General features: G+C 41.6%; 1 protein-coding gene across 4 annotated transcripts; it reads right to left on the bottom strand.

Moving 5' to 3' along the window:
* Positions 1-1,006: 1,006 nt before the first annotated feature.
* Positions 1,007-27,772, bottom strand: fkbp15b (FKBP prolyl isomerase family member 15b). 4 transcript variants are annotated; one of them, XM_071481824.1, is made up of 30 exons: positions 27,592-27,772; positions 25,255-25,358; positions 25,100-25,178; positions 24,802-24,871; positions 24,640-24,714; positions 21,862-21,960; positions 21,484-21,633; positions 19,802-19,870; positions 18,311-18,454; positions 18,026-18,180; positions 17,889-17,937; positions 17,689-17,805; positions 16,183-16,267; positions 15,771-15,865; positions 15,581-15,668; positions 15,238-15,347; positions 15,050-15,148; positions 14,813-14,907; positions 13,731-13,833; positions 11,363-11,395; positions 10,488-10,659; positions 9,206-9,342; positions 8,038-8,193; positions 7,675-7,827; positions 7,384-7,476; positions 7,041-7,154; positions 5,046-5,153; positions 3,827-4,428; positions 2,281-2,389; positions 1,589-2,093 (listed from the first exon to the last, which is right to left on the bottom strand). In XM_071481824.1, the coding sequence occupies exons 1-30, from the start codon at positions 27,639-27,641 to the stop codon at positions 2,016-2,018; spliced, it is 3,591 nt and encodes a 1,196-aa protein (XP_071337925.1). In that variant the 5' UTR covers positions 27,642-27,772; the 3' UTR covers positions 1,589-2,015. The 4 variants fall into 4 exon arrangements, with proteins under 4 accessions (XP_071337926.1, XP_071337925.1, XP_071337924.1 ...); XM_071481823.1 differs by having other exon boundaries at positions 18,020-18,180; XM_071481825.1 differs by lacking the exon at positions 11,363-11,395 and having other exon boundaries at positions 1,007-2,093; positions 18,020-18,180.
* Between the last annotated feature and the right edge of the window lie 97 nt (positions 27,773-27,869).

Raw genomic sequence — 27,869 nt, forward strand, 5'->3', positions numbered from 1 at the left:
TGAATTGAAAAAAAGTAAAATACTGCCTTTTTGCTCCCCTTGGTGGCTGATCCTCCTTAGTCCTCCACTATGACCAACACTACCTATCAAAGAGGGAATTACAAATAAAGGCCTGTTACCTTCAGGAGTTGAGGTAAATAAAGGCCCAGATCCGCTGTGGCAGTCCAGTCCAAAAGTCTCTAAATCTTGTGGCAAATGCTCTGAGGTGGCAACACTGCAGGCTGTAAACCCAGTGATAGAAACTGTTTGTGCCAATTCATTTTGAAAGAGCAACAGCCAGTGGGGGAATCTTCAACTCAGTCATCTTGCATTTGGCTGACAAATGGTCGAAAAGTCAGTCAGTTGCTCACAGACATTCATGATCCTAAAGCTGGCCACTGGCCAAGCAGTTGCAGTCTAGCCAGAAGTACAGTGAAGACACAGTGTTGACACAAATTGAAATATACATAAAACATGGAAGATTAGCACATTAGATGTATGTGTTTTAGTGTGTTTTAGTCTGGCGTTTGTTTATGGCACATTATGAGATAATAACTAATATCTGATGCATAATTACTTAATAATTCAACATCCAAGTAGTGTCCAAATTGTATCAACTGCAGTCTGCACTTATCCCCTAGTGAATCTTCTATGTAGCAAACACTACAGAGTGAGAGAGTGAGTGAGTGAGTGGACAGTCCAGACACAGCGATGGTTTGAAATCGTTCACTCTTCACCGGCCTACTCTCTACTCATCAAGAGAGTTATGTTAGTGGTGAATCATTTCAGACACATCCAATACACATTTTTCTCACGGTCAAAATGCAGCTGACTACATTTTGTGCATGTTACCTGTTCACTCAAACAGGACTCCGACCAACAAACAGATTCAATGAAAACTTATGATGCTACTTGCTCTGGTCCCGCTCCTGCTCATTTTCAACAGCTTCTGTGAAACGTTGAAAATGAGATTGAGCACTTATTGTATGTGACACGTCTGTACTTGAACGAAACTGCAAATTGCAAAGACGACTCAAAGGTTTTTAATGAGATTAATGATGGAAAATGCAGCATTCACGAGGAGTTACCATGGCGTTCACTTTCTGTTTTCAACAACTGTCTAACTACAAGCAACCACCTGAAAATCCCCTGACACACCGGTGTCGTAGATGAGACAACACAAAACAAAGTTTCACACATCTTTTCACAAGGAAAAGCAAAATGTTTTTTGAGTGCAGTTTGGCTCAGCTGTATTTTTTTCTTACTTTGAACTGAGCATTGTTCTAAATCCATTAACTATGATAAACACTCACAGCTTAACTCTCATGTGACTATAATGACATGATTCACTTTAGTCTGTCAGCTTCATGCAGTTTGTTCATTGTTTGTGTTGCTTAGCAACAGTAATGTTTCGTAGGGTCTCGACCACCCGCTACTGACCTCTGGAAGACATCCCCAACTTAAAAAATACACAATTCTATAATCTATTTAATTTATAACAATTGAGCAACAAATACACCTTGTTTGACAGACAAAAGACTGACATCAAATTCAATACTCAGACTAAATGAGACTAAACTGCAGACAAACTGATTTGAGAGAGAGAAGGTCACATTTTCCATGTCATTTATTTTCTGAAATGAATTTCAGGTTAGCAAAATTTGTGTAAAAGTTCTATTCTTAAAGCAGCAAGCTAATAATTAATAACCATGGTACACTCTGAAACCAACCACAACAGGATCACTGCTGATTCAACAAACTAATCTGCTACAGTGCCGCATGTAAAAATTTGGTATTAAATGACATCACAGACAGATATCACATAATTAATGAAAGGGATTTGTTTAAAATCCTCTGTGAATTACAGGCTTGTGACTTCAACCAGAATCAGAGCCTCAGGCGGTGGGTCTGTCAGTCAGCAGAACAACACGGAGGTGAAGCTTCTGTCGTCGTCCTCGCTGCCCCACCAGGCGGAGCACCCTGCTGATTTTAGTATTGAAAATGCAGATGCAGATTTACTTTATTCTGGTTCCACCTCAGTTCAGCCAGTCCAGATCATTATCATCCTCATCATCACCAAACAGGGGAGCAGGTGGTGGACGCCCCTTCAAGCTCTGGACACAAGAGAGATGAAAACATGAGGACTGTCCAGCAGTGGTGTACTGATGGATTTAGTTAATACAGAACAGAATTTAATCAAAAAAAAAAAACAAGGCGGGGGGGGGGGGACTGGAGTTGGGGTGAGGCAGTCGCTGAATCAAATCTGAGAGCTTTGACTGAACTCTGCAGATTCTTCCTCACCATCTCTTCCTCCTCGTCCTCCTCGCTGGTTGCTGTGGGGGGGTTGGCAGGAGTTGTGATCTGGAAAAATGGCTCCTTTCCATTTTTCTCACCAATTCCCCCAGTCAGACTGAGATAACAGCAGACAGAGCGGGGTCGTACACAAACACAGTGACAAAGAAAGAGAAAAGGAAAATGGGGAAGGAGCGAGTAAGAAACAACAGTTTAGACGGTTAGTTTGCAGGAATACATGTGTATATCAGTAGGAATGGGGAGGGGGGGGGGGTCATGTTAAATGACATCTAGTTATTATAAATGAAGTTACATTGACCATGTGACTATGTGACAATGTCTGCAGGTCAAAACGACTTCTGACTGATGCTCAAAGACACAGTTCATCATCTGACCCTATCAAACAAATAAATACAAACAGCTGATTTTAGATTTGTTTTCTTCATCCCCACCAGTTGTTGGTTTCTGCAGCCGCAAGCAGACCATTTACAAAACTCTGTGGTGCCTTCAAGGACACTTTGATAAACAAGAACTGTGAGTGAAAACATTCAGTATATGAACACTGCTGAAATAAGCACAAGTAAGAACAGAGAAACAAGAATAATGTTTGACAGGAAACAATAATTTCTTGCAGGATGAGACCTGGTGCTGAGATGCATTTCCTGCCTAAAGCAACTTTCAAGTCTCTACAGGTTATGTTTCATACTGTGCACAGGTATGTGTAATTTTATTGTGAAGCATATTGAGATACATTACATTTTCTGGAAAATCAGTTTAGGGATTAAAACAAAGGTATTTAAGTGAACAATGTTTTGGTCCCAGCCTGCTCTGTCAGGTCCTTCTTCTTCCATTTCCAGTGAAACTAGTGTGTGGCTTGGAATCAGTGTGAAGACATCACTCTTTTAATAAATGCTGATTTCATGCTGTGCACTGTAACTACACTCCTTCTCAACTATTTCTGGATCATATAAGATGACATGAATGTTTGTTACAGGTTAATCCAGCAAATGTAACATCTGACAAATCAGAACCATTCAGGTTATTAGACAATCCTGCTGAGTGTCTGCTCAGTAGGAAACTTTCAGATGTAAGAGACTTTAAAGGCCAGTGCCCTTTAAATGCAGTTGGTTTGACATGTAATTTAACTAGAAAAGATTTAAGAGCAAACAGTTCAGACCAGACTTCAGTGTGATGTCATCATCTGTCCTTGTGTTTTTACAATTGTTCATTTTTAAGGTTTCATTTCATATTTGTTGCCTGTTTTATTTTCAGGACCACTTCAGCACCACTTTGAGCTGCCTTTTATTTAACTGTCTTAAATTAAATACTTTTTTTTTTTTTAGTGGCTACGTGGGCTCCTGGATGACACTGATGTCCTCCTAGAGTACGCGTTTGTGTGTTAGTGTTACTGTCTCAGTCTCTGTGTGTGTGTGTGTGTGTGGCTGTGCATCACCCGTACCCTGGAACACCTTCATCCCACCTCTTATTTAACTCACGTCACTGGAGGCCAGACTTTGTTGAGAATGAACGTCTTTTACTGACTGCCATCACTTACCATGTGTCGTCTCCTGAGCCGTCCTGAAGTGCGTTTGGAGGTGGGGGTGGGTTTGCTGGGGGTCCAAAAGCTTTTTGAGGAGCAGCATTGTTTTCATGCCCAACATTGTCCACCTCACTGCTCACTGCAGCGTTTCTGTCTGACACAGGTTCCTGTTCATCCTCAGGGGGTGAACTCTCATCAGGGCCATCATCTGGACCTCCAGTCCCTGTAGGGGTTTTTCCTGGCTCCTGCTGTGCTTCAGGCTCTGCTGCTGCTGTCTCCTGTGGTTTCTGTTCAGTGGATGAAGCTGGTTGGAGATCAGTGGCCTGTAAATCCTCTGTCAGGCTTTGTGTCGTTGACTCAGTTGCTGTCTCAGTCTCCTCCTCTGCTGCGACTTCCTGGTTCGTCTGGGTCTCACTGACCCGGTGAGAATCTGGCTCTACCTCATGTTCTTCCTCCTTGACTTGTCTCTCTCCGTTCACATATGCATTCTGAAGAGGCTTCTCCTCTTTTTGTTTCACATCATCACTTTCTTCTTCCTCCTGTTCCTCTGCTTCCTCTTCCTTCTCACGGAGGGAGGACGATCCGTCTGTGCCACTGAGCAGCTGCAGAGTTACATTCTTGGGAAAAGAAAAATTAAGATTGAATGACTGAATAATTCACCAAAACATGCACTAGCATCAGCCAGTGAGTGTCACCCAACTCCATTACAGTGAACACAGTGACGTTTCACTGAGGTGGATGCCAGTGTTTCCCACAAAATGACATTTCATTTGTGGCGGTCTGACCCCTCACCAACTGGGGTCAGGTCAGTGAGGGTGGATTACATGACGTGATTGGCTAGTGAGCCCAGTCCCAGCACACACACACAATACGCTCTGTACAGCCTGAGAGAGAGAGAGAGAGAGAGAGAGAGAGAGAGAGAGAGAGAGAGAGAGAGAGAGAGAGAGAGAGGAGGGGGGGGGGGGCCTGAGCAGATCAATGCACTGCTCACAGCTCCTACGATGAAGTAAGATTTTACCAATTTGAAACGTCATGAGCTTTAAAATTGTTTCTGTCCAGGAAGGAGCAGTGAGATCCAGAGTTTAAATGTCAGTCTGTAATGTTTGTGGAAATACATGCTGTCATTTTCATTTTTCCAAAAAGGAACTTTTACTTTCAATAAATATCTGTTTAGTTAAAAACAGCCTACCTCAGTATTATATGTTACCATATCATCACATGTAGTGGTGCCTACCTTGATGGTGGTGACAATCACCCCCAGCACAGCCTGGCCTGTGTAGGATTCACTGAGGTCAAACTCCCCCCGCAGAGAATGAAACACTCCGTTCATCACGCGCTTCACCTGCAGGCACACACACACAGCTGGCCTCACTTTGACTGCTCAGTGATAATGAGTCATGTCACACACGTGCAGAAACACACACAGATGATCTGCTGCAGGCACATGAAGATGTTCCACTGTACAACGTTAGAGGCAGTTTGTAGGTGAAATGGTTTGTTGTCTCGTGTGTCTTTAATCTTCCAGCTGGGGACACAACTTCACTGCAGTCTAATGGAATCTAGTATATTTTATAAGTATAAGTTTATATCAATATATCAGTACAACAAAAACAACAACAACAACAACAACAGGTGCACAACAACAGTATAATTCATTACACTAACACTGCAAACTGCAGCCCCATAAATTACCAATGAGCTGAATTAAAACACTTTTGATTTGATCTCAGCAAATACTGAACATGTTAATTTTACTACATTGTACTGAGTTGGATGTGTGATTTCCTGTTCATGGGTGGTGAAAAGCAGCCCAGCGTGAGTGTGACTGGCCACAAGAATCCAGTGGCACTTTGTGATCTTGGTGTCTTGTGTTTTGCTCAGCACACTTTAGTTCCATCATGTTTTGGTCACACATAGGCTACACAAACCTCCCTAAAAATCACACAACCACCTTTATTTATGTTTTACTCATCTTTCCACTCATTGTAGATTTCCCAACCAGCTGATATGTGATCACGTAAACAGAGAAGTGTGTATTTGTATTCCACTTGTTCAAAACTTCAAAAATCAAAATTCAAAAATTAAAGACCAAACTAGGTTCCCTGTATAGAATTGAAGGATGTCTTTCCTCTTCCAGCTATAACACTACTGTGTAGTTGACCTTCATGACTTTTGGGGCGATCCAGGATCCAACTACTTGACCCTCATGTTCACACTAATACTCACAGAACTGGTTTCAGCTACTAAATGGAATGAACTGGAAACTACCTTTAAACTGGAATCTTACATTTCCCTTGGAGATTTTAAAGTTTAACTATTGTAAATGTTAATGTTAATTTCTTTGTTTCTTCGTTTCTTGTATTGTGTAGTTGTGTTGACTTTGTTGCTGACACCATCTTGTGTCTCTCGAAAAGAGTTTTTATTGTCAACGAGACTGCCTGATTAAATAAAGATTAAATAAAAAAATAAAGATGAATGAGTGATTCTACCAGCTCTGTAGTCTACATGAGTAAGAAGACTGTTATTTTAAAAATGCTCATTTATTTAAGCAGGCATCTTCCTTCTTTACCAGATTTTCAAACTAAATTAAACATCACAAATAATTTAAGAAATTAATAAAATAAAATAAATAGAACATCTAAAAAAAACTAGACTGCAGTTTTAATTTTACTTTCAATGTATGTAAATCACTAAGCTGGTATTTAACAGCAGATGGTTAGGGTTCATTGTATGAAAAAAAAAATGTGTGCAATATTACACATGATGATTGTAAAATTGCCAGCGTGTCCAAAGAGAATTCAAAGGTGAATTTCTTCAAGAGACATCATCTGCTGCGGTGTGGTGCTGAAGCTTGAGTCCACTTTTGGTCTCGGACCCTTGGACCCCACTGTCTGTTTGAGCAGATGTATTTATATTTTGAAACCCTGTACGTCCCAGATCACATCCTGTCCCATCCTCCACAGGATTCCCAAACTGTCAGTGCATCATGATGGGGAGAGAGCAGTGAATGTGATTGGCCACCTGTAATGTGTGACAGTGTACTCTTTCAGATCCCGCTCGTTTCCAAGTGCCACAAAAATACCAGGGACAAGTAAACTGACTGATCTGTGCCACGCCGCCAGGTTCAAGAAATGTGTCATTCTGAGACTGTAACAGTGACACACACAGTCTCCTCGTGAAGGGTAACTGTGCTGTGCTGTGCTGTGCGTGTGTGCGTGTTACTCCTCACCTCTGCTGCAGTGTCTCCTGAACTCTCCTGCTCTGCCAGTTTCTTCTCCAGTTCAGTTACTCTTCTTTCAAGCATCTCCCTCACAGCTACTCCTTGCCTCTCCAAGGCTGCGTACTAAAAGAGAAGAACATGACCAAATGACTGTGTGTGACAGAACGTGTGTGTGTGTGTGTGTGTGTGTGTGTGTGTGTGTGTGTGTGTGTGGGGGTTCCTAAGGAATGAATAGCAGTTGTGTATTTAAAGACAATGTCTTACAAAATTCCTGTATGCGATTATGATCGTGATGATGATCATTTAATCTAATCAGCAGCATCAGCTGACTGATGACTGTCACCCCTCTTACTCTCTCCTGGAGGGCCTGCAGCTCCTCTGTCTGCCCGTGCTGCTGCAGAAACCTCTGCTCCTCTGAATCCCTTGATTGCTTCAGAACTGTAAACTGTAGAGAGTGAGAGACGCCAAGCATGTTCACATATATGTTCACACTTAGACACACCACACAACAGGGATCAAGCAAAGGTCTGGAACTTGTCTGATAGTGATTAAATTATATATTCTTTTCTCATGTCAAAGCTCCCTTGGAGCATTTGACTATTTGGTGTATATATACTGTATATACTGTGTGAGTGTGTTTTACCTTTTCCTCCAGCTGGGTCAGCTTGTCCTGCAGAGCATCCCTCTGCTCTGATAGGTCAGCCACCTCTCTCCTGTGCTGCTCTTTAGCAGAGGCCAACATCTGCTCACACTTCCGCTTCCAGTCATCGTCAAGCTCTGCCTGCAGCTGAGACAACTGCAACACAAAGAGGGGTCGAGCTGTTAGAACGCCTGAGTGATGCAATGTAGGCAATGAAGCCACTGGAGATGAACGCTTCCATAAACTGGCTTTTATCACCTGATCTAGAAGATATTTAAGGTTTACTGACAGAGAGACTAACTGAACATTATCATTGATGTTCCTACAGTATATTCTTTGCTGAACAGCCTTTTCATCGAATGCCACCTGTTCAGATACAGCGCTGTCAGTGCTGGTCCTGGCCTTGCGAAGCTGGGCTCGGAGGTTGTCCACCTCCTGCTGGCTGCTCTTGCGGAGCTCCTCCACCTCCTCATCCCGCCGCTGGCGCTCAGCCTGCCACTTCTTCTTTCTGTCCAGTAGTGTCTTAAAGGAAGGAGATCTAACTGTTAGTCAGAATTTACTGGACAACTGTTTTACATTTTGCAAATTTAGTAATCAAAAATTGAAATCTTCCATTTACATAAGTATCCAGACCCTTAATTCAGTGCTTTGTAGATGCCCCTTTGTATTTACAGCTTTGAGTCTTCGTCTCTGCAAACTTTGAAAACCTGGATTTGGGCACTTTATTCCATTCTTCAGGGCAGAGACTTGTCCTTTTAACACCCAGAGACTTGTCCTGAGGCCACTCCTGCGTTGTCTTCGCTGTTTGCAGAACCGTGAATTGTCGCCCCAGTCTCAGGTCATGTGCACTCTGGAGCAGGTTTTTCTTCTTCTCTGTATGTGGCTGCATTCAGTTTCATTGTCCCTGCTGCTCAGAAATCTGGTCTCTTAAGACTATTAAGACCTGATTGATTCTGCTGACTGGTTGTCCTTTCAGCAGGACAGCATAAAAGGACAAATCCTGGTGGACCACGGCATCAGTGGACTGGTGGACCGTCAAAAACTTTTTATGGGCATTCTCTGTGTGTCTGTCCTTCAGGGTGCACATGAGAGTGCTCATTGCACGTTCTGGGTATGAACTCACTGACCAGTCACCCCGGTCCTCCTGTCCTCCTGTGCTCCTGGGAACACTCTAAGCTTTATACCCTCACCCTGATCTATGCCATGCCACAATTTTATTGTGGAGGTTTACAGAGAGGTCCTTGGGCTCCACAGCTTGGTTCCTGACATGCAGTGTGAAAGTGGGACCTTGCACACACGGGTGTGTCTCCACTATGTCCAAACAGTTCAGTTTGCCACATGTACACAAACAGGTTCAAAACACATTTCAAGAATAATTAAAGCAAAGAGGAAGCAGCTGTCAACTTTATGAAGCAATTGCATACATCATCCTTGTTTCCATGGTGACGTCTGTGTGCTGTGATATCAAGTGCATAACCTCAGTACAGAACCAGTCCTGACCCCCTTCACTGACAAAAACATCATGTGTACTCACTCGTTCTAGACCCTCTTTGTCGGTCTTCAGGTCCTGCAGTTCCTCCTCCATGTTGCTGACTCTCAGCTCCATCTCTTTGCGTCGCTGCTTCTCTGAGCGGTACTGGGCCTGAGCCCTCTCAGCTGTCTCCTTCAGCTCTGAAACACATTCGTTACACCAGCGTCTCTTTGAGTCTGTTAGCATGTAGCATCAGTTATTTTCAGCACATTTACATTGCAGGGTCCTGGTCTTTGTACGTGGTGTTACTTTGATTTGATTGTTGATGATGTTGAAGTTTATCTGGAGCTGCTGTTAAAGCAACACGTTGTTGATACATCTGTAGACCGAGAACTTTCAAGGTGAACCTCATACCTGATCTCCAGATTCAAATGACTCCTTTCCTTATACCAACCAACAGAAAAACATTGACATGACCAACCAGTTGTAAGAATACTAATCATGGTTTTAGATTTTCAAAATAAGCTGCCACAATCACTCTTTAGAGCAGTGGTTCCCAAGCTCTTTTACATGAAGGGTCCCTAAACTGACAGAAATTTGACCATGGACCCCATCTGATAAGATTTTGTCCCAGATCCCCCATCTGCAAAGATTTTTGCTCTTAGATGTTTTATTATACAGTGTTTGACACCCACAACCAAAATGTCATTGTGTTACTTATGGATGGAATTATAGTGGAAATAAATGATAGCGATTTTTGCTGGGGACCCCAGGGACCCCCTCAGGGACTCTTGGGGGTCCCCAGACCACACTTTAAGAAGCACAACGCTAGAGCACAAAATAATGATTCACCGGCCTCTGAAAATCGCCCCTAACAAATGCACTCCTGTTTGAGTAACTTTTTTTAAAAACTAAAGTGACCAGCTGTTCTAATAAATTAGAGACTTTTTAAAGATTCACATTTTCACAGAAATCCTCACTCTCATCTATATTTAAGATTGTTAACTAGATGAGAATTAACAGGATTGTTTGAGCTAAAATCAGGATTAGTTAAACCACATATGAAGAACAGGGCAGAGGGCTGAATGAGTGTAGCCACATACACTCCTGTTGCTGTTTAATGTGTTAGATAGTTTACAGAAACCTTTTAATAGAGAAGAAAATTCAATTTCATGTTCATTTTGAATTTTGAATTTCCCTAGGGATTAATAAAACATTTATCTTATTATTTATCTTTATTTTGGAGGTTGTAATTGGTGCTGCTGTTGATTTGTGTTGTGTTTTATTCTGTAAATTTCTTAGGCTGCATCAGGTGTACCTAATAATCTGGCAAATCAACACAAACCTTCCTGCTGTGTTTCCAGGGCAGCAATGCGTTGGCAGTGGCTCTCGCTGTCCTGCAGCACTGAGCTCAGTTTACTCTGCAGCTCCACAGCCTTCTGCTGGTGAGCCGTAGCTTCCAGCTGCATCTGGGACAGCCGGGCTGTGGACGAAGCCAGATCTTCTGTTAGACGAACCTGATGGGAGGACAGAGGGAGGGGTGAGAGGAGGAGATGTGCTGGTGGCTGTCCATATTTCATTAAAGCCCAGGCCACAAACAGACAGTGTAACAGAGCAGTGAAAGCCTGGATGAGTGGCTACTGGTGATGGTGGTGTGAGCAGCGTGAACCTGTGGAACAAAAATAGAGAGAGATGGCTGATGGGAAAGGAGACAGACGGGAAAATGAAGAGAGAAAAGTTAGTTTAGATGTCAGTGATGTGTGATAGGAAGAGGACTATTGACCAGTGAAAGCAGTTAGATTTGGGTCAAATAGTAGTTCCACGTGATTCTTGTCATTTTGTGCAGCATTTTTGGAAGCTGGGAGGTAATCAGATCAGTCGTTTAGTCCCAGAATCACATCTAAAGTGAATTTGAAATCACTTGCAGAGACTGTCTAAACTGTGTCCTCTGACTTGTGAACTGACTGTTTACTGTCTCGGGGGTTTGTGTGTTGAGCTCCCTCTAAATGGACACCATTGCAGATGATTTTAGGCAGAAAGAGCAGGTTTTTCTTCCTGAATTTAATCTGTCAGAGACAAATCTCACCAAGGAGCTGTGTGGCCTTCAAACAGAATCTGCCTCAGTGAAGCTGCTGCTGCTTTGATGATAAATTATTTTCTTATTTTACAGATACTGTTTGACCCCAGTCTGGTAGCAGTACACAGAGTAAACAGGCTCACCTGGCCAGAGCCCAGGTCCTGAGGCAGTGCATGCTGAGAAGAGAGAGCAGTAAATGCTAGATTTTCCTCAGAGTACAACACAGGCAACCAGGGAGAGAGCAACTGGCAAACACTGAAGCATTTAGTATTAGCATCAGATTTGCAACAGGAAACAGATAGTGCATGCTTAAGAAAATATTAACCAAGTATAAACACAAAATGTATCAGTGGATTTCTGAAGTGGAAAAGGATCATGTGAAATTCAGATTGTGTAGAATAGAAGCTACTCTTGTCCTGTTCCTGAGTTACAGTGTTGATTAAAGACCAGAAGTGGTTTTGCAGGACATTATGATGTCACTGTGAAGTTGACCTTTGATCATTCTTCATGATTTTATCCTATTAAGACATTTGAGTTAAACTGTGTCATTATTAGCATATGGCCTTTGACGACTAAAATCCAATCAGTTCATCTTGAAATCCAGGTGAACATTTGTGTCAAATTTGTGGTTCTCCACCTGTGGGCCACAGCCCCCTGGAGGGCTGCGAAAGTATGGCAAGTACACCCACAAATCCTTTGCAAAATAGTACAATTTCAACGAAAAGAATGTCATAAAAAAAATTTACATCTTATTTTTAAATGTTTTAAAACAAAATGACCTTTAAAAATATGTTCTCTTAAACATGTTTTTACATTATTTTTTCTTATATTCCTTCTGCTTTTAGTTCAGTCCTGAATGTTCAGTCGATATCATAAAATGAAAAGTGCTTTGACAAGGCATTGTGCGGCCTCTGTATTTTTTATGGGGTTGGATGTGGGCTGCCAATATTTTTGAGAGTTTCAAGAGCCCTGTGATATCACATTCACAAAAATTGGGAGGGACAGACGGACAACCAAAGAACATAACGCCTCGGTCCACAGCTGTCAGCAAACTGAACTACATGCCACCCTTTTTTTTTTAGTCCTTTAACTCTGCCGGCTCCATAACCACTACCCAGCAAGCCCACTGTATATGGATTTGTAGCTCACGTTGGCCCAGTTGGCATTCTGAGACTCCAGGCAGAGTGACCACAGGATGGCAAAAAAAATATCCTAACTAAATCCTTTACACCAGGAGTCAGCAAGTAAGTTTGGCCTCAGGCCAATTTTTTCCTAAACCATTACATGTACAAGAACATAATCAAAGGCAAATTTTAAGAAACTGCCTGATGAAAATGCAACATAAATTTACTTTGTTGTGTGGCCACAGTCACATTTATACGTTTCACTAACTCATAGAACTAAAACTTATTTTTTCATATCACATTTCAATCACATTATATGTCAGCTATTTCAGAGCTCTATCAAGCAGGTGAGAGAACCATTGGAACTTCCTGTCAGAACTTTTCATGATAAAAGATAAAAGCTTGTTTGAACTATAGAATTGCAGAAAAAATAACATTCTTGTGCTTTTATTTTGTAGATAAAATCGCTAAAGAGGAAGTGAATCTGTGGGTAACCATTACTGCTATGACAGAGATCTATTGTAGAACCAGGCGCTGTGTGCTGCTCCTGATGTGACATGGTCAAGCTCATTCACTCTCAACATGGATAAAAGTATAATAAGCATCTTCAGGTGGGAGGAGATTCTCTATTTCGACATTAGCGACAGTTTAATGTGAGACTGTCAGTTCGATATTGTATTTTAGAAAAATCTGATTATCTTCTTCGGAAGATCTGGGGACTAAGACACGGTGCAGCCTCCTCCACAGGCCAGCACCCTGCTAAGAGTTTGACCTACAACATTTCCTGGGGAATAATTTCATGGCACATTTTGGGCCTTAATCCCAGTCAGTCCTGGTCTGAATGTCACAGTCTCTCTGAGTATTGTTGCTGACCATGTTCATCCCTTCATGTCCACAGTTCACTAAATTCTAATGGCTGCTTCCAGCAGGACAATGCTCCAAGCTAAATTCGTCTCAAATGGGTTTCATGAACATGAGTTCAGTAAACTTCAGTGACCTCCCAGTCTCCAGACCTGGATCCAGTAGACCAGCTTTGCAAATGTGGTAGAAAGGATCTTGGCAGCATTAACGTGCAGCTGACAGATCTGCTGAAATGATGTGATGCAGTCATGTCAACATGACTGAGGCTGCTTGAGAGCAAAGGGAGGAGCTACCAAGTGTTAGTGTTGTGTTCCTACTAAAGTGCTGAGTGAGTGTATGTGTCACTGTAGATGTTTTGTGTTCTGTGCTCCCTGCCACACTGTGTTTCACCAATAAAAAAATAAAGAATAAAATCATTTTGCAGTTGCTCTGGTGTATCCAATGATTTGTGTCCATCACAAACAAATTCTTGTAACACTGAACGCACAATCAATCTGAAGTATCAGCACTAAAGCCAAACACTCACCTTGTCCTGCTCAGCCTGTAGCAGTCTGGCCTGGTTCTGCTCACTGGATGATTTGAGGGAGTCGTTCCTCTTTTCCAGCAGCAGGTTACTCTGCTCCATGTACCTGCATGACCACAGCACGACCACGTTACAGCCACAAAACGACCACGTTACAGCCACAGCACGACCATGTTACAGCCCAAGCACGACCACGCTACAACCATGTTACAGCCACAGCACGACCACGTTACAGCCACAAAACAACCACGTTACAGCCACAGCACGACCACGTTACAGCCCAAGCACGACCACATTACAGACACAAAACAACCACGTTACAGCCACAGCACGACCACGTTACAGCCACAAAACAACCACGTTACAGCCACAAAACAACCACGTTACAGCCACAGCATGACCACATACAACCACGTTACAGCCACAGCACGACCACGTTACAGCCACAAAACAACCACGTTACAGCCACAGCATGACCACATACAACCACGTTACAGCCACAGCACAACCACATCACAGCCACCTCAAAAACATTTCTTTAAGCCTGAGTCAGTCTGACATATTAACACCGACATATTGACAAATGGAATCTTTTCAATACATCCTCCACACTTCAGTTTTTAGTAATGTAATGTAATGTACAAGATCAGGAAGTGGCCTGTACAAAACAATCTAAGTACATGATGTACACCAACTGTAACTGTTAAAATGATTTATTCATTTAAACAGTTACACTGGTTTTAATCCACTATTTTAAGTTTCAGTTTCACTCCTCCCTTCTCTCCCTCTCCTCCTCCTTCCTGTCGTCTCCTCTCTCTCTCTCAAAAGTGCCTTAACTTCTGTTCTGCTATATGAATAAAAATTGACTTGACTTGAAGGAAAACGTTTGAGAAAAAACATCAGTTTAAAACAAAAACACATCTCACGGATAAAATGCATTTTGAAATTTGATCCATTTTATCCTGATAGCTATTTTAACCACAACAAAATAGTATCATGAATCAGCTGATGGTTGATTTAAACATAGCACTGGCAGGATGTGATCCTCAGCCATCACTTTGACAGTGTGACATTTTCTGACTCACCTCTGGTTCTGGTTGATGAGCTCCCCGATCTTACAGTTCTGCTCCTCGATGCGAGAACTTTTCTCAAACACTTCCTTCTTTAAACATTCGTTTTCCTAAAAACAAAGCAGGTTTGTTCAGAGTTTTCAGAGCACCGACCAGTCACACAACACTTAAAGATTTACTAAAGCATACCAAAGCAAGGTGAGGAAAAAAAGCACAAGTAGGAGGAGCCTCCAGTATGATTCCAGTGTGTACCTGCACAATTCTCTGGATGTTGTGCATGATCATGGAGGTTTCCATCGACATACCGGACACACCTATGGAGAGACTCCCCTGCCTTTGAAGGTCGTCGATCTGTTAAAGTGAAATAAGACAAGAACCACCTGTTTGTCTTTTCTGTTTAAAGTACTTCATGAATATTTTCTTGTCCAGACATTTCATACCTTTGAGGCCAGTTGATCCACTTTATCTGCTACTTTTCCAACAGCTAACCGGACCTCTGTGTTGTGTTGGCGTGCCTCAGTCATCAGGAAGGAAGTCAGATCACCAGAGCCTGGAGAGAGCAACACAGTCACAACCATATCAGGGCTGCAACACTTACATCAAGCACAGAACTCTCTTGCAGCTGTGTGATAATATGAACGACTGATGCTGCTGCTGAAGGGCTGCATCATGAATCAGTAAAATGGCCCCAAAACATCAAGGTACATGTGTCTCACGGAAGCTCTGTACAAGCTACTGGTTTGATCATAATGGCTTCCTGGTAATTGAACTGAACGCTCTTACCCACGTACGGGACAGTTTGTGCAGGGTAGACCTGGCCCACAGGCTGCAGCTGAGATGGAGCCACAGAGGTCTGAGTGAAGGAGTAAGGCTATAAAACAGCACAATGCACTGATATTACCAGGTGTTGTTGTTGTTCTGGTGTTAAGCTCTTACTGATGATACATCAGTAAAGACTGTGGTGAACTCTCACCTGAAAGGCACGACTGCTGTCCGGCAGATGTGGGGCAAGAGTGGTCATAACAGGAAGTAAGGCAGAGGGTGGAGCAGCGTGAGGATGAGGATGTACTGCGGGAACAGAATTGAACAGATCAAACTTATTTACCTACAAAAAGACTATACATCACTGTAAGACACTGTGTCCTTTGTAATACTAAGCTGCAGGATATATATATATATATATCTATATCAGAATCAGAATCAGAATCAGAATCAGAATCAGTTTTATTGCCAAGTATGTTTTCACATACAAGGAATTTTTTCTGGTGATTGGTGCAATTGATCAGCAACAGTGGGGCTCTCTAGCCTTGTTATATATATGTATATAGATAGATAGATAGATAGATAGATAGATATGCAGATATGAAGAGGTAGAAGAAGCTCACTGTGTGTTGCAGCTGGAGCGGCAGTGGTGATCTGCACTGGAGATGAAGCTACAGGCTGATCCTTCACTCTACTGCTGCTGGTGTCCTGGAGAGCAATACATAAAGGCAGAGACTCAGTAATGACTCCAGATGTGGCAGAGAGTCATTTTATGGAGGTAGTTTTGTATCATGTTTTCAAGTAGCAAGACACAGATTTTTTTGAAATGGTTCAAAGTCACAGAAGCTGAGATGTCCTGACTTTAAGCTACTTAAGTATTGTTCAAGCTCCAAAAACACTGGATCCTACGCTCCCCATGAGCTGTAAACTGACTTCTAAGCAGTTACATTTCTACACACTTTAAAATGGATACTTCATTACTGTCGTCAGTTAAAATAAAAACGACAGAAAAGTTGGATTTTGCACCAACGATCTTTTTTAACAGAGGATGTTTTCACATGTCAGTAAAAAAGTAAATAACTATAAAATAATGAATGAAGGCTGAATTCCATTCAGCTGCGTCACCTTCAGGCTCCTGGTATTGGACAACTGGGTAACTGGGATGCTTCAATAGAATAATGACAAAACAAAAGATCTGCTGGGGAAAAGGTCTGTTCATCTTTAACTATTAGTCCATTCATGAGTTGGCACTTGAACGCGCACACACGCACAGTTTTGATCATCAGTTCGTGATTCACAATTATCAAGTCAAATATTAAACATTTAAAACTCAAACTCATTTGAAACTGAACGTGATCCTATGTGTTTATGTTCACATGTTCAGGGACAAATCTGATCAGATTTGCAAACAGCAAACTCCTCAAGTGCAGCAGATGATGAGCTCAGCTGATTATTTTTAAATAATTCAATACTGTAATTTTCTTTCACCTTTGAGCTTTTGTGCAAATGGAAGCTGGAGGTTTCGATGTTTCTCATCATGTTTTTTAAACACAGACAGACAGGGTTTTATGTCAGGGATACAAAAAAGATTCTGAGTGGTCCTACATCTCTATTTTTCTTTTTGTCAACAAATGAAAACCATGGAAAGACGCAAACTTTCTGTCCCTGTCTGTGGCTCTAAGAGGTCTGTCAAGCAAACAACAGAACCTTTGGAACTTCCTCTCGCTTTTATTTTGTAGGCAAAAAAGAGGAAGTGACTGATTCTGTGGAGGATTGTTGCTGCCATGACAAAGATCTATTTTAGCACCAGGCGCTGTGCACTGACTACAGTGCAGCCCACAGCCCGATGTGACTGGTTGTGTCTGTCATTCAGTCTCAACATGGATAATAGTATAATAAGAATCTTCAGGTGGGGGACTATTTAGACATTTTAACTAAATGTGTAATGAGATTATCAAAATAATCTCACGGGCCAGATATTATTCCTGGCGGGCCAGTTTTGGCCTGCGGGCCACCAGTTGCCAACCACTGATATACTGTATCAGATTCTAAATGTTTAGATCCTCTCACAGTATTTGTTGATAATAAGAATATCTCCTGCATTTTCTCCTCCTTCACAGAATTCCCACCTCCAGCTCAGAGTCGCTGGATTCCGGCTGGCTTGCCGCTCCTGTCAGGAAGGGCAACATGGGCTGGCCCATCTTCGCCATGCGAGAAATCAGCTTCGCTTTAGTGGCATCTGGATTCTTGGAAAAGAAAATGACGCAATGCATAAACAATTATTTTAAAAATGCTTCATGAAGAAGAAAGAACCAGTGAGGGTGCTTACTGCCAGCTGTTCACTCAGGGAGTTTGACTTTGCACGAAGTGGAGGCTCCCTGAAAAAGAGAACAGAGACAACTCAGGTGAGGTGGTGAAAGAGTTGAGGATGATGCTGTTAACTGTTTCCTGAGGCTTAACTCTGACCCTGGTCTGCCTGGGCCTGGGGCGGCCGTCTGCACTGGAGGCTCTGGGGTCAGGTTCTCCACACTGGAGACGGAGGGAGGAGCAGGAGAGGGGGCAGCAGAGTCTCTGGAGCTGGCACTGGCCCGATCAGAGCCACTGTCCTTGTAAAACTTCACCTAAAGCACAAAACAAGCTTCATTTCACACCTTACATCATTACAGCAGAGTAAAAGTAAAGACAAGTAAGTAAAGAAAGATTAGGTGTGTTAGAGAGGGTTAACTACAGGAACAGATGGGGGTGGGTTACCCGCCGAAGCTCTGCTTCAAAAATGAGGGTGCTGTTAGCCGGGATGCAGTTGGGGACTCCCTTGGATCCATAAGCTAGGCTGGGTGGGACGATAATGAGACGGCGACCAGCCTTCCTCATCCCCAGCATCCCTTCCTCCCAGCCCTGCTCACACAGAGAGGACAGGCAGAGGGGTTAACCAGCTAATAACATGACAATAATACGATGATGTCAGTCAGCTGATTTAGAAAAACAGTGGTACCCTGTTTTTAACATTGGCAAACATCATTGAAGCCCGTGGAGAAGAATAATAACTAAATAAAATGAAATATTTATCTTACTTGCAGTCTTACTCTGCTTCATGAAACTTAAATAGGGATACTCAGGAAAAAATACAGCACTGCAATGCATTGAGCAAATCACCACATGTTTGAGAAAAGTTCAATTTTTTTCTTTTCATTTATCTTTTTTTTTTTTTATATATATAAATAAAAATGCACATGAACACAAAACTAGAATTCAACAAAAAGTTGTTAGGAACAATATTCGAACAACTTAATAAAGAACTTTCCTAAAAGAACAGATGGTTAAAAAAAAGAAATAATAATCCCTGCTTAAACCAGTGGACAAAAAAAGTTACTCTCTCTGTCAAGAAGTATTTATGGTAGGAAAGTCCATATGCAAGATTTTAAAAAATCATATTGAGATTATTTTGGCTGATATTGTGATTGTGATATGAGTCACAACTTCAGTTGCAGTGCTCATTTGTGAATTTCATTTTCACTGAAAAAAAGTAAAAATGATGATGATGTGATTTTTGTTGGGTCTTGTTCCAAACAAACGTGTCTTTATGTCTGGAGAATATGATTTGTCTCTATAGCACCACACTGCTTCATTTAAGGTCTGTTGTCGATACTTTTATCAAAAAAACTGCAGCTCCTGTGATTTGGATGTTGCACTTGGCCACATTGCAATTTCGATAACATTTTGATTAATTGTTCACCCGTAGCTTATAGCAGTGATCTGATTGGTTCTTGTGACGTTAACGTGCCCCAGAGCAGGTTGACCCGTTACCATGGTGATCTATCCAGTTAAAAGTGAGCCAGCTACCTGAAAACTTGAGTTGAGCTCAAAGATGGCCGGCTGGGCCGCTAATCTGACTTTGTGAGGTAACATTATATATGATTTCATTATTTTGACATTAACTGTAATTGAACTGTTTAAATGATGAGTTAGTCTGAACTACAGTTTCAACATCACTCAGTCCTAATGAAACATGTGCACTACCTGAGATAAACATCGTGTTGTGATGGGGAACACTGAACTTTCTGGTGGTAGAGTAAAACTTTTGAAGATATTTCAATACATGAACATCAGGCATCAAGAAAAAAAAATATGCAAGTCAACTGAAATGTAAAAAGGAGAAAATAAATCAGGGAATAAAAATGTTGTTTTAAAACCGTGTTTCCATGGAGTTTACTCTTCTTATTCTGTACATATGTCTTGACTCACTTTGATCACTTTTCCAGCTCCAATCTTCAGTCGCAGCAACTTGTCTTTGTTCTGGTTGGAGTCAAACATCTGAAATGATATTTGAGATTCAATGAGTCGTGTGTCTAGAAAATTCACAGGAACTGGAGACAACATGTGACCTGGTGATGCCAGACCAATGCGCATTTACCAACAAGTCTAGAGTGAGTGGTGATCAATCCTGAAATATCAGTGCCTGTGATCACAAACTTTTCTGTTCTAGGATCAATTCTCATATTGAAAAATCAAAATAATAATAAAGGGCAAATGTGTCTTTTATCATTAGCAGATACACCATCATCAGGATCTATTTTAAATTACACCTGGTTGATAGGAACTACTTCTCCTGCCACCTGTCAGAGTCTTATGTGAACTATGGCTCTGTACAAGAATAAGCCACTGAGCAGAGAGTTGACAGTGATGACAGCTGAACATGGATGTGGTCTTGTGTGGAACTTTTTCAGTTCTCACAACAGCAGCGACGCTGTGTGTGATGTGTGTGGGAGGACTGTCAGGTTCTGTGGCAGCAACACAACTGTCTGAGGTTAATCACAGCACAGAGTATGATGAGGTCTGCAGAAGAGGAGAGCTGCTGCTGACAGCCGTTATCCAGGTACAGAGAGCATTTATCACCGTGGCAACGTGATTCACATCTGTCCAGGTTTCAGTCTGTGTGTTGATGTTCAAATGTCTGGAGTTCTCTGTGTCCTCAAAAGCATGGAACGCTATTTCACTCAAGTTGATATAAATAAAAATGACAGCTAAAAAAAAGTAAATATGGTTATGACGAAAGTAATAAAATAAATAAATAAATGACAGAATAAACAGCTGTATAAAAAAATCAACTCACATCAATTCACTAAAACATTTCTCAGGTGTTTTACTATTTTTGAAGCTCAGGGGGATGAAATGTTTTATTGACATGGTCTGTATATTTTAATCACACTAGTGTATCCATGTTAAATAATTTACTCAACAGCACTGGTTCCCAACTTGTGGGCCATGGAGGTACTACAAGTGGGCCGATAAATGGTGTGCAAAACAATACCATTTCGGTGAAAATATGTAATTATAAAAACTGACTAAATAAATAAATATATGCATATTTTTTAACGTGTTAAAAGAAAATGATATTGAACAACATAAAAATGTTAAAAAGCTTTTGTTGTTGTTGTTTTCTAGGCCTATCAGTGCCACAGGAACTTTTTCGTTGTCGCCGGCTGGACCAGTTTGCCCTCAGACGACACCTTATACTTGTTTGCTATCTCAGTCTGATTGTGTGCTAAAAGATTACATGGCAAAAAGTGTTTATGACTCTGAAAAACTCTTGATGGTTTTTTTTTTTAAACTGTTGGGATCATACCGCTATCAGGTTTGAATGGTATCGGATCATAAAGGAAAGCAGTGATATCTCACGTCACTATCTACAACCACTCAGGTCATTTTTGATTTGCAAGACCTGTTACCAACAATTGCAGACTGACCAATCAGAGCAGCAAAACGTGTGGCGCAGCGCAAAGCGACAGGGAAATGTAGTGTACGAAAATGTGTCTGAGTGAGAAGGGGGCGGGGCCAGAGTAAATAATCATGAGCTTGCTGATTGGTCTGGTGTCCAGGCTACACACAGTGATGAAACTGATGAAATGATGGTGGAAGTGTGTGACCTGGCCAATGGCGTGGTTCTGCAGGAGCCAGCCTGTGTACACCACCTCCAGGGAGTCTCCATTCTCCACCCCCTGGCCCTCCCCGAGACTCAGATCCTGAACCACCACAGAGTCCAAGGAGGCTGCGCTGTTCGCTTTTGCCAAACACACCTGAAGCGCACAAAAGAGAATAAGTCATCATTTGACGAGCAATAGAACTCAGCGTATTTGGTGAAATCTTGAACCAAATGTAGGTCAGACTGATAAAGAGCTTTTTGAAGATCAATCCTGATACTTGTGGACCACGTGCTTATCAACACAAACAGTCTGTTTGCTTAGCTCCTCGCTCTGTTGGTCAAACAATAATCAGAGTCTCAGCTGTAGGTCTGCATCACCCACCTCTTTGCAGAAGTCTGATGACGCGTTCTCTGACTCAAACATCAGGGACCAGTTCTGCCTCTGGTCGTCGTAGAAAGTGCAGTAGTTGTTTGGTTGGACCTGCAGCAGAGACAGAGCGTGTGGTCAGGAACACAGACCTGAGCTCATCGTGACTCATTTTTCATCAGTGATCTGCCAATCTACACTCTGAAATGTGTTTACAACAAAAGAAAAACAGGCACAGGGAGTGTTGAGAGTCTAAAGAGTGACCCAGATTTTTTGGAGTCATCTCAGCTGGACATCCACTCCACAGAACTGAATCATCTCCATCTGTAGACAGTTTGTCTGACTGTGGACTGATGATGAGCTAAACCCTCTGAAATGACTGTGTGAGCCTTTCAGCTTCATGATCATCATTAACTCTTCTTCATCCTCAGTCTCTGAGATCTTTGTTGTGAGGCCTGGTTCACATCAGCTGACGTTTCTCTGAATGTCTGAGGGCTGTTTATAAGTCAAAGTGTCTCTGACCCACAACTTCTCTCTGATTTCATTGACCAGACTCCAGCTCTGATAACTCCTGACTCTCATACTTTTTCCAGCTCTGCTGTGAATGTTTGAATGGAGTTTTCAATACAGACAATTCATGTGTGTAACTTAGATGAAGATCTGATCCTATTTTAAGATAAATTCCCACATAAATGCAGATGATTACAGAGAGTTCACTCACTTTTTCTTCTCTCTGTAACTTTTAATAACCAAGTTTAGTAACCAACCAGGAGACTAGTATCATTTTAAAGCACACACACCGGTTTTTATGAGTGTGGTCACCTACAGGAGGAACCTTGGACACTGCTCTACAAACTTATTTTCTCTACAAAGAAATTGCATTTTACTTCACTGGAGCCATGAAAAACATCCAATTGTAATACTGAGTTTTTCCAATGGGAAGGCTCAGTCCTAAACTAAAAAGGAGGAACATGTTTTCTGGATCCCAGCATTCTGTGACTAGTCACTTCCCATGTGATCCACATGACCTAATCCAAAGGAGGAGGGGCTCTTTACATTTCAATGTAATACAATAAGTGGAATGCTTGCATACAATTATACTTGAGGGATGTGTTTATGCGTGTTTAGTACATAAAGTACCATCTGTCCCCTCTCTTTTCTGTCTCTTCAGCCTCCCTTTTATAGCTCAGGCCTGTGATGTTTGATATTCTGTTAATGTTACGCAACTGCAGCAAAAATAAATCACCACCCTACGCTGTGGCAACATCCGAAATCTCATTGCCACCGAGTTATCACAATATATGATATTATCTTAATATTATAACAATCATTATATTATTGTACTGTATGTTTCAGGTGTTTTTATAATATAGAATCATATTATTATATCTTATGTCTCAGATATAATTGATGCTGCGACTAAACAGGTGTTCAAAGTTTCAAAGCAGTGAAATGAGGGTCAGACTCACATATCACTTATGGTGGGAAATATTGCAATATTTGATATTATTGACTATCTTACTGGCTTTTTCCTAAACTTTCAAACACATTTCTACCAGTGGATGGAGTTGGTCCAGTTGTCATAGCGATACCTCAGTTATCATTAAGCGATCAAAGTATTCAATTCAATTCAATTTTATTTGTATAGCGCCAAATCATAATATACATTATCTCAAGGCACTTTACAGGGTAAGGTCAAGACCTTACATTGTTACAGAGAAAAAACCCAACAGTTCCCACAAAGAGCAAGCGCTTGGCGACAGGGGGGAGGAAAAACTCCCTTTTAACAGGAAGAAACCTCCAACAGAACCAGGCTCAGGGTGGGCGGCCGTCTGCCTCGACCGGTTGGGTTTAGGAGGAGATAAAAAAGGGGGGAGAGGGGAGGAGAGAGGAGAAAAGAGAGAGAAAGACCAGGAACAGCTGTGTAGGTAATGGTGTTATCAATAATGAGCTTTAGACCATGAGACACAGTTTCTTCTGCATAAGTTAGTGAGTGGACAATTATCTATTGATTAAATCTGACTTTCAATGATGTAGTAAAAAATATCAAATTAAAATAATAATCTTAAAAAAGGGTTAGATCATTGGCATCAAAAGATAATTGTTTCCTCATTTTGTCTTTAAATAATGATGAATAATTGAATTTTTAAAAAGTGCATTTTACTTTTTTATTATTTTATTTATCTTCTGCTCCTCATCTCCCATCTGACAACCCATTTGTCTATTTGCTTTAGTTTTTACAGTTTCCAGTTGATGATTTCATGATGATCAATGAGCCTAAGATTTCACTAAAGTCTAACATAAACCCAGGAAACATGCGCAGTGACTGGCCTGAGGTGATGTGTTGGGGGAAGTCTGAGCTCCTGTTGCTGGATTAATTTTTAATCCATTTATAATGGCTTTTTAAAATGTATTCACTTATTAAAATCATTTTAATTAAATAATAATAAATACAATCTAATCAAAACAAAAAAAATTCAAAGAACTGTTTTAATTATTTTACATTTATCAATTTGTCTTTTTACAGCACATTGTACTGTATATAGGAGTAGGATTACTCCAAAAGGGACAGAGGTATTATGGGTAATCCTGCTCTCCGAGTGCACTGTATAATGACAATGTAGTGCAATATCCCAGAAAATAGAGCATGTGACAAAGCTTTCCTCAGTTAGGAAGCATGTTCAGACCTAGAAATGAGCTAAATGTGTTTCCATACATTGTTAAACTCCTGAAGCACAACTCAGATTATCTGTTCATCCACACGTATTCAACCTTCTTTACGTCTCTACTCACCGTGAAAGCAAAGCCCATATGAATCCTGGCAGCCGTCACTTGTTTCTGCTGGCTCAAGTACAGAAGCAGTTTGTACTGCAGAGAAGAAGAGGTGCATTATTCATCAAAATCAAAAGTCAAACCAGTAATCTCAAACAAGTGACCAGTTCGCAAAGCTCCAACCTCTTTTGTTGTGTGGTTGCCCAGCGCAGCTGCTCCCAGCTTTCCCTGCTTCACATACTGGCCGTTAATACTGCACGAGACAAAAACGGCAGAGAAGCTTTTCGTTTGACTCGACTATAAGATGATTTGGTGGATTGTGACTTGATTTATAGAAATTAGAATCAGGTTTGGAAGCTTTGTAGAGAAAGTTTCTTAATGAGGAGTGAATACTTGCTGATTGTTTTTCCATTTAGAAGACATGAAAAACTTAAATCAATACTATAAAAAGGCTTTCAAATATCAGAAACAGGGTCCTCACTATCTGAAGGCTTGGACTGCTGTGGCATACAACACTGCTGGAGCTCCGGGCGGTTGAGCTACTTTCTGGGTGGGTGGTGCTGTGAAGACACAAAAGACATATTCAGTTCACATCTACATCTTAACTCACTTCTGTCTCTGGTGGGATGGTCTCACCTGGATTGGAGCTCTTCCTGGGCTGTTTGGGAGCTGTGTACTGAAAGGACTCGTTCCCCTGACTGGCTTGCTGGTCTAGTCCAAAAAGGGAGGCCAGCTTGGCCCTGCAAGGAGAACAAGTGGAAAGATCAGCTAGATATGTTCATCATGAAATTTATGATATGAGATTGTTCCACTTTATGGTGACACTCAGAGTAAAACTAGCCTCAGATGTAAGATAAGACCTGACACAGCACCGACTCCATGGCCAGGCTCTAGTTCATCTTTATTTACAGGATTTCAGCTGCTGCTGTAGCTTTGTGTCAAAAATCAACAGCTCCTAACACCATTTTTTTGTGCATTTATGTGCATTCGATCTGCACAAATGTGCTATCTATTTTCATTCTTCATTTATTTATTTTCATTTAGTCTATAAGATAGAAAGAAATTGATTTAAGAATTTTCCAAAACCAAAACTGATCTGCTTAAATTGCTTTTGTCTGACATCATGGAGATAACTGACAACTGAGCAAACTCCATCCACTGAAGAATATACTCAGTGTGCTGTAAGCTCTAAAACAACTAGTTAATAGACCATGTGTTAAGATTTTTGTTTGGTTTTTTTGTCAAACTATTGATTCCAAGGACAAGAATGAACTTTCATATTCATTATTTATGTCATTTACACTGATTCGACCATTAGATGCTGTAACATCATCACAGTTACTTCCTAAATCATTGGCACCAGTCTCCTCATTTTAAACAGCTGGGATCAAACATGCAGAGTCTAGACCAACATTTCTGAAAAGTTTCTTAGGCTTCAAAACAACACAGCTGCCTTGTACTGACCCCTGGAACTCCTTCCACTGGTAATCAGTGGTATCTCCCAGAATGACCGTGTTGAACGCCATGAGGCCCTCATCTCCGACGGTAAGGAACTGGGATGAGGAGGGGCTACCTGTTTGCATGTGTGAGTCAAAATCCTTCTAGTGTACGTTCCAACGCTTCTGCTCTGGGCCACCCCTGATCTCTCGTTCCCCCGGTGCAGTCACACCACCGTGGTAGATTCAACAGCATAGCAGAGGAAAACTGAGGAGCTCCAACTTGGTGCTGGGTCTCCACCGAGCAGAGATGGGCTGTGGCAGAAGCCTTCACCTTACTCCTCTAACAAGCAGCATGTGAGAGGAATTAGCTGCCAGAACACTCCTCCCTCCAGCCCAGGCCCTGCACTGACTGCTTAGTCCACCAGCTCATACACACAATAGTCGAGCAGAGCCAGACAGCACAACTCTGCTGTCAGTCTGAGAATGTGGCAAAGCTCTAACTGAATGTCGTACAACCAACAGCTGACGAATATTAATAATAAGTGAATTAACATGAGTCAACAGTTGAATTTGTGTAACATGTAATAACAAACGCACATAAACCAAGAAAAAATATAACCTACACATGTAACAACTTTGAAAATGTTGAGCAAGCTCTGAGGGATTTGGTTTATGAGGCTGTCATTTACCAAAGATGGTAAATTATAAGATAAAGTCCACTAGTCTGATAGTGTCTGCATAACATGAAGCAGTAAGCTCAGTGGCCAAAATATGAATGTGAAATCAAATTTTTAATTGCAGACCTGAACACATCAGGAGCTTCATTCAAAACTACTGGGCAGAGAGCAGATCTGGAGGATTTATGAAAGCATGTGACAACCCATCAGACCAGAGGACCAGAGCAGAGATGCAGTGGATGTGAAGTCAGTGGAAATGTATCTAATATAATATCCTAGAAAGCTCCATGAGCTGCTCCACTTCCTGGTGAGTTACAGATGCCCCCTTAAGACGAGAATACTCTGTAGCCGCTAACCGATCCATACTGATAACAGTCAACAGGGATCAGACAACTCCCAGCTTCCCTGAACTCCTCCGCTCTCCACAACTCTCTCCAAACACCTGGCAGGATAATGAGGGTTAATTCAAACCCAGCAGGACTTTTATAAATATCAGGGGTCGCAGATAAATCCTTCAGAGGGGACATCGAAAAAAAAACCCTCATCATTCTTCACATTGCTTTCCTTGGGATTTTGGTGAAGAATACTTAAAGACACACAATAAAATATTTTATAACCATTTCTTGGGGTATGTGCTTCATGCCGAAAAACGTAAGATCAATAAGAGAACAACTTAAATTGCCTAGATTTTTAGTTGTCGTCTAAAAGGGGTCACCTTCGAACGAAAGTCGCGATAATTTGCCAGATTTAAAATGAAATCTGGCCCATAGACGAGCACAGCTAACACCGGCTAAGTGGGGCAAGCTAGTTAGCTCACGGGCTAAGAGAGTTAGCTCGGTGGACAAAAACAAACTCACCCTCCTGATGGAGACAGAAAATCTCCGTCTTCATCGTCTCCGCCAAACATCTTCAGAGTCAGAAGCCTTTTTCTTCTTAAATAAAACAAGTGCACAGTACAGTCAGTTATTTTTACATGACTAGTTTCTTCAACTGTGACTTCCCCTTCCTGTTTGTGGTGTAGTCAGCTGACTTTCCACCTGATCCAGATTTAGTTACGTCTCACCACCACTGGAGGGCGCCAAAGACTATCACAGGCTGTTATACTCCATGTTTCAGACCCACGGAGACAACTGTT

Source organism: Trachinotus anak, unplaced genomic scaffold, assembly GCF_046630095.1.
Source record: "Trachinotus anak isolate AG129_WGS33_773 ecotype Australia unplaced genomic scaffold, CSIRO_AGI_Tana_v1 ptg000008l, whole genome shotgun sequence".
Classification (NCBI taxonomy): domain Eukaryota; kingdom Metazoa; phylum Chordata; class Actinopteri; order Carangiformes; family Carangidae; genus Trachinotus; species Trachinotus anak.

Excerpts from the sequence above, each read along its gene's own strand:
- fkbp15b (XM_071481823.1), bottom strand. The coding sequence starts at position 27,641 with ATGTTTGGCGGAGACGATGAAGACGGAGATTTTCTGTCTCCATCAGGA. Across the intron at positions 18,455-19,801 it reads GAGCTGGAAAAGTGATCAAA|GGCTGGGAGGAAGGGATGCT; the intron begins GTGAGTCAAGAC and ends CTGTGTGAGCAG. Across the intron at positions 9,343-10,487 it reads CCTGGAAACACAGCAGGAAG|AGCTGAAGGAGACAGCTGAG; the intron begins GTTTGTGTTGAT and ends AATGTGTTTCAG.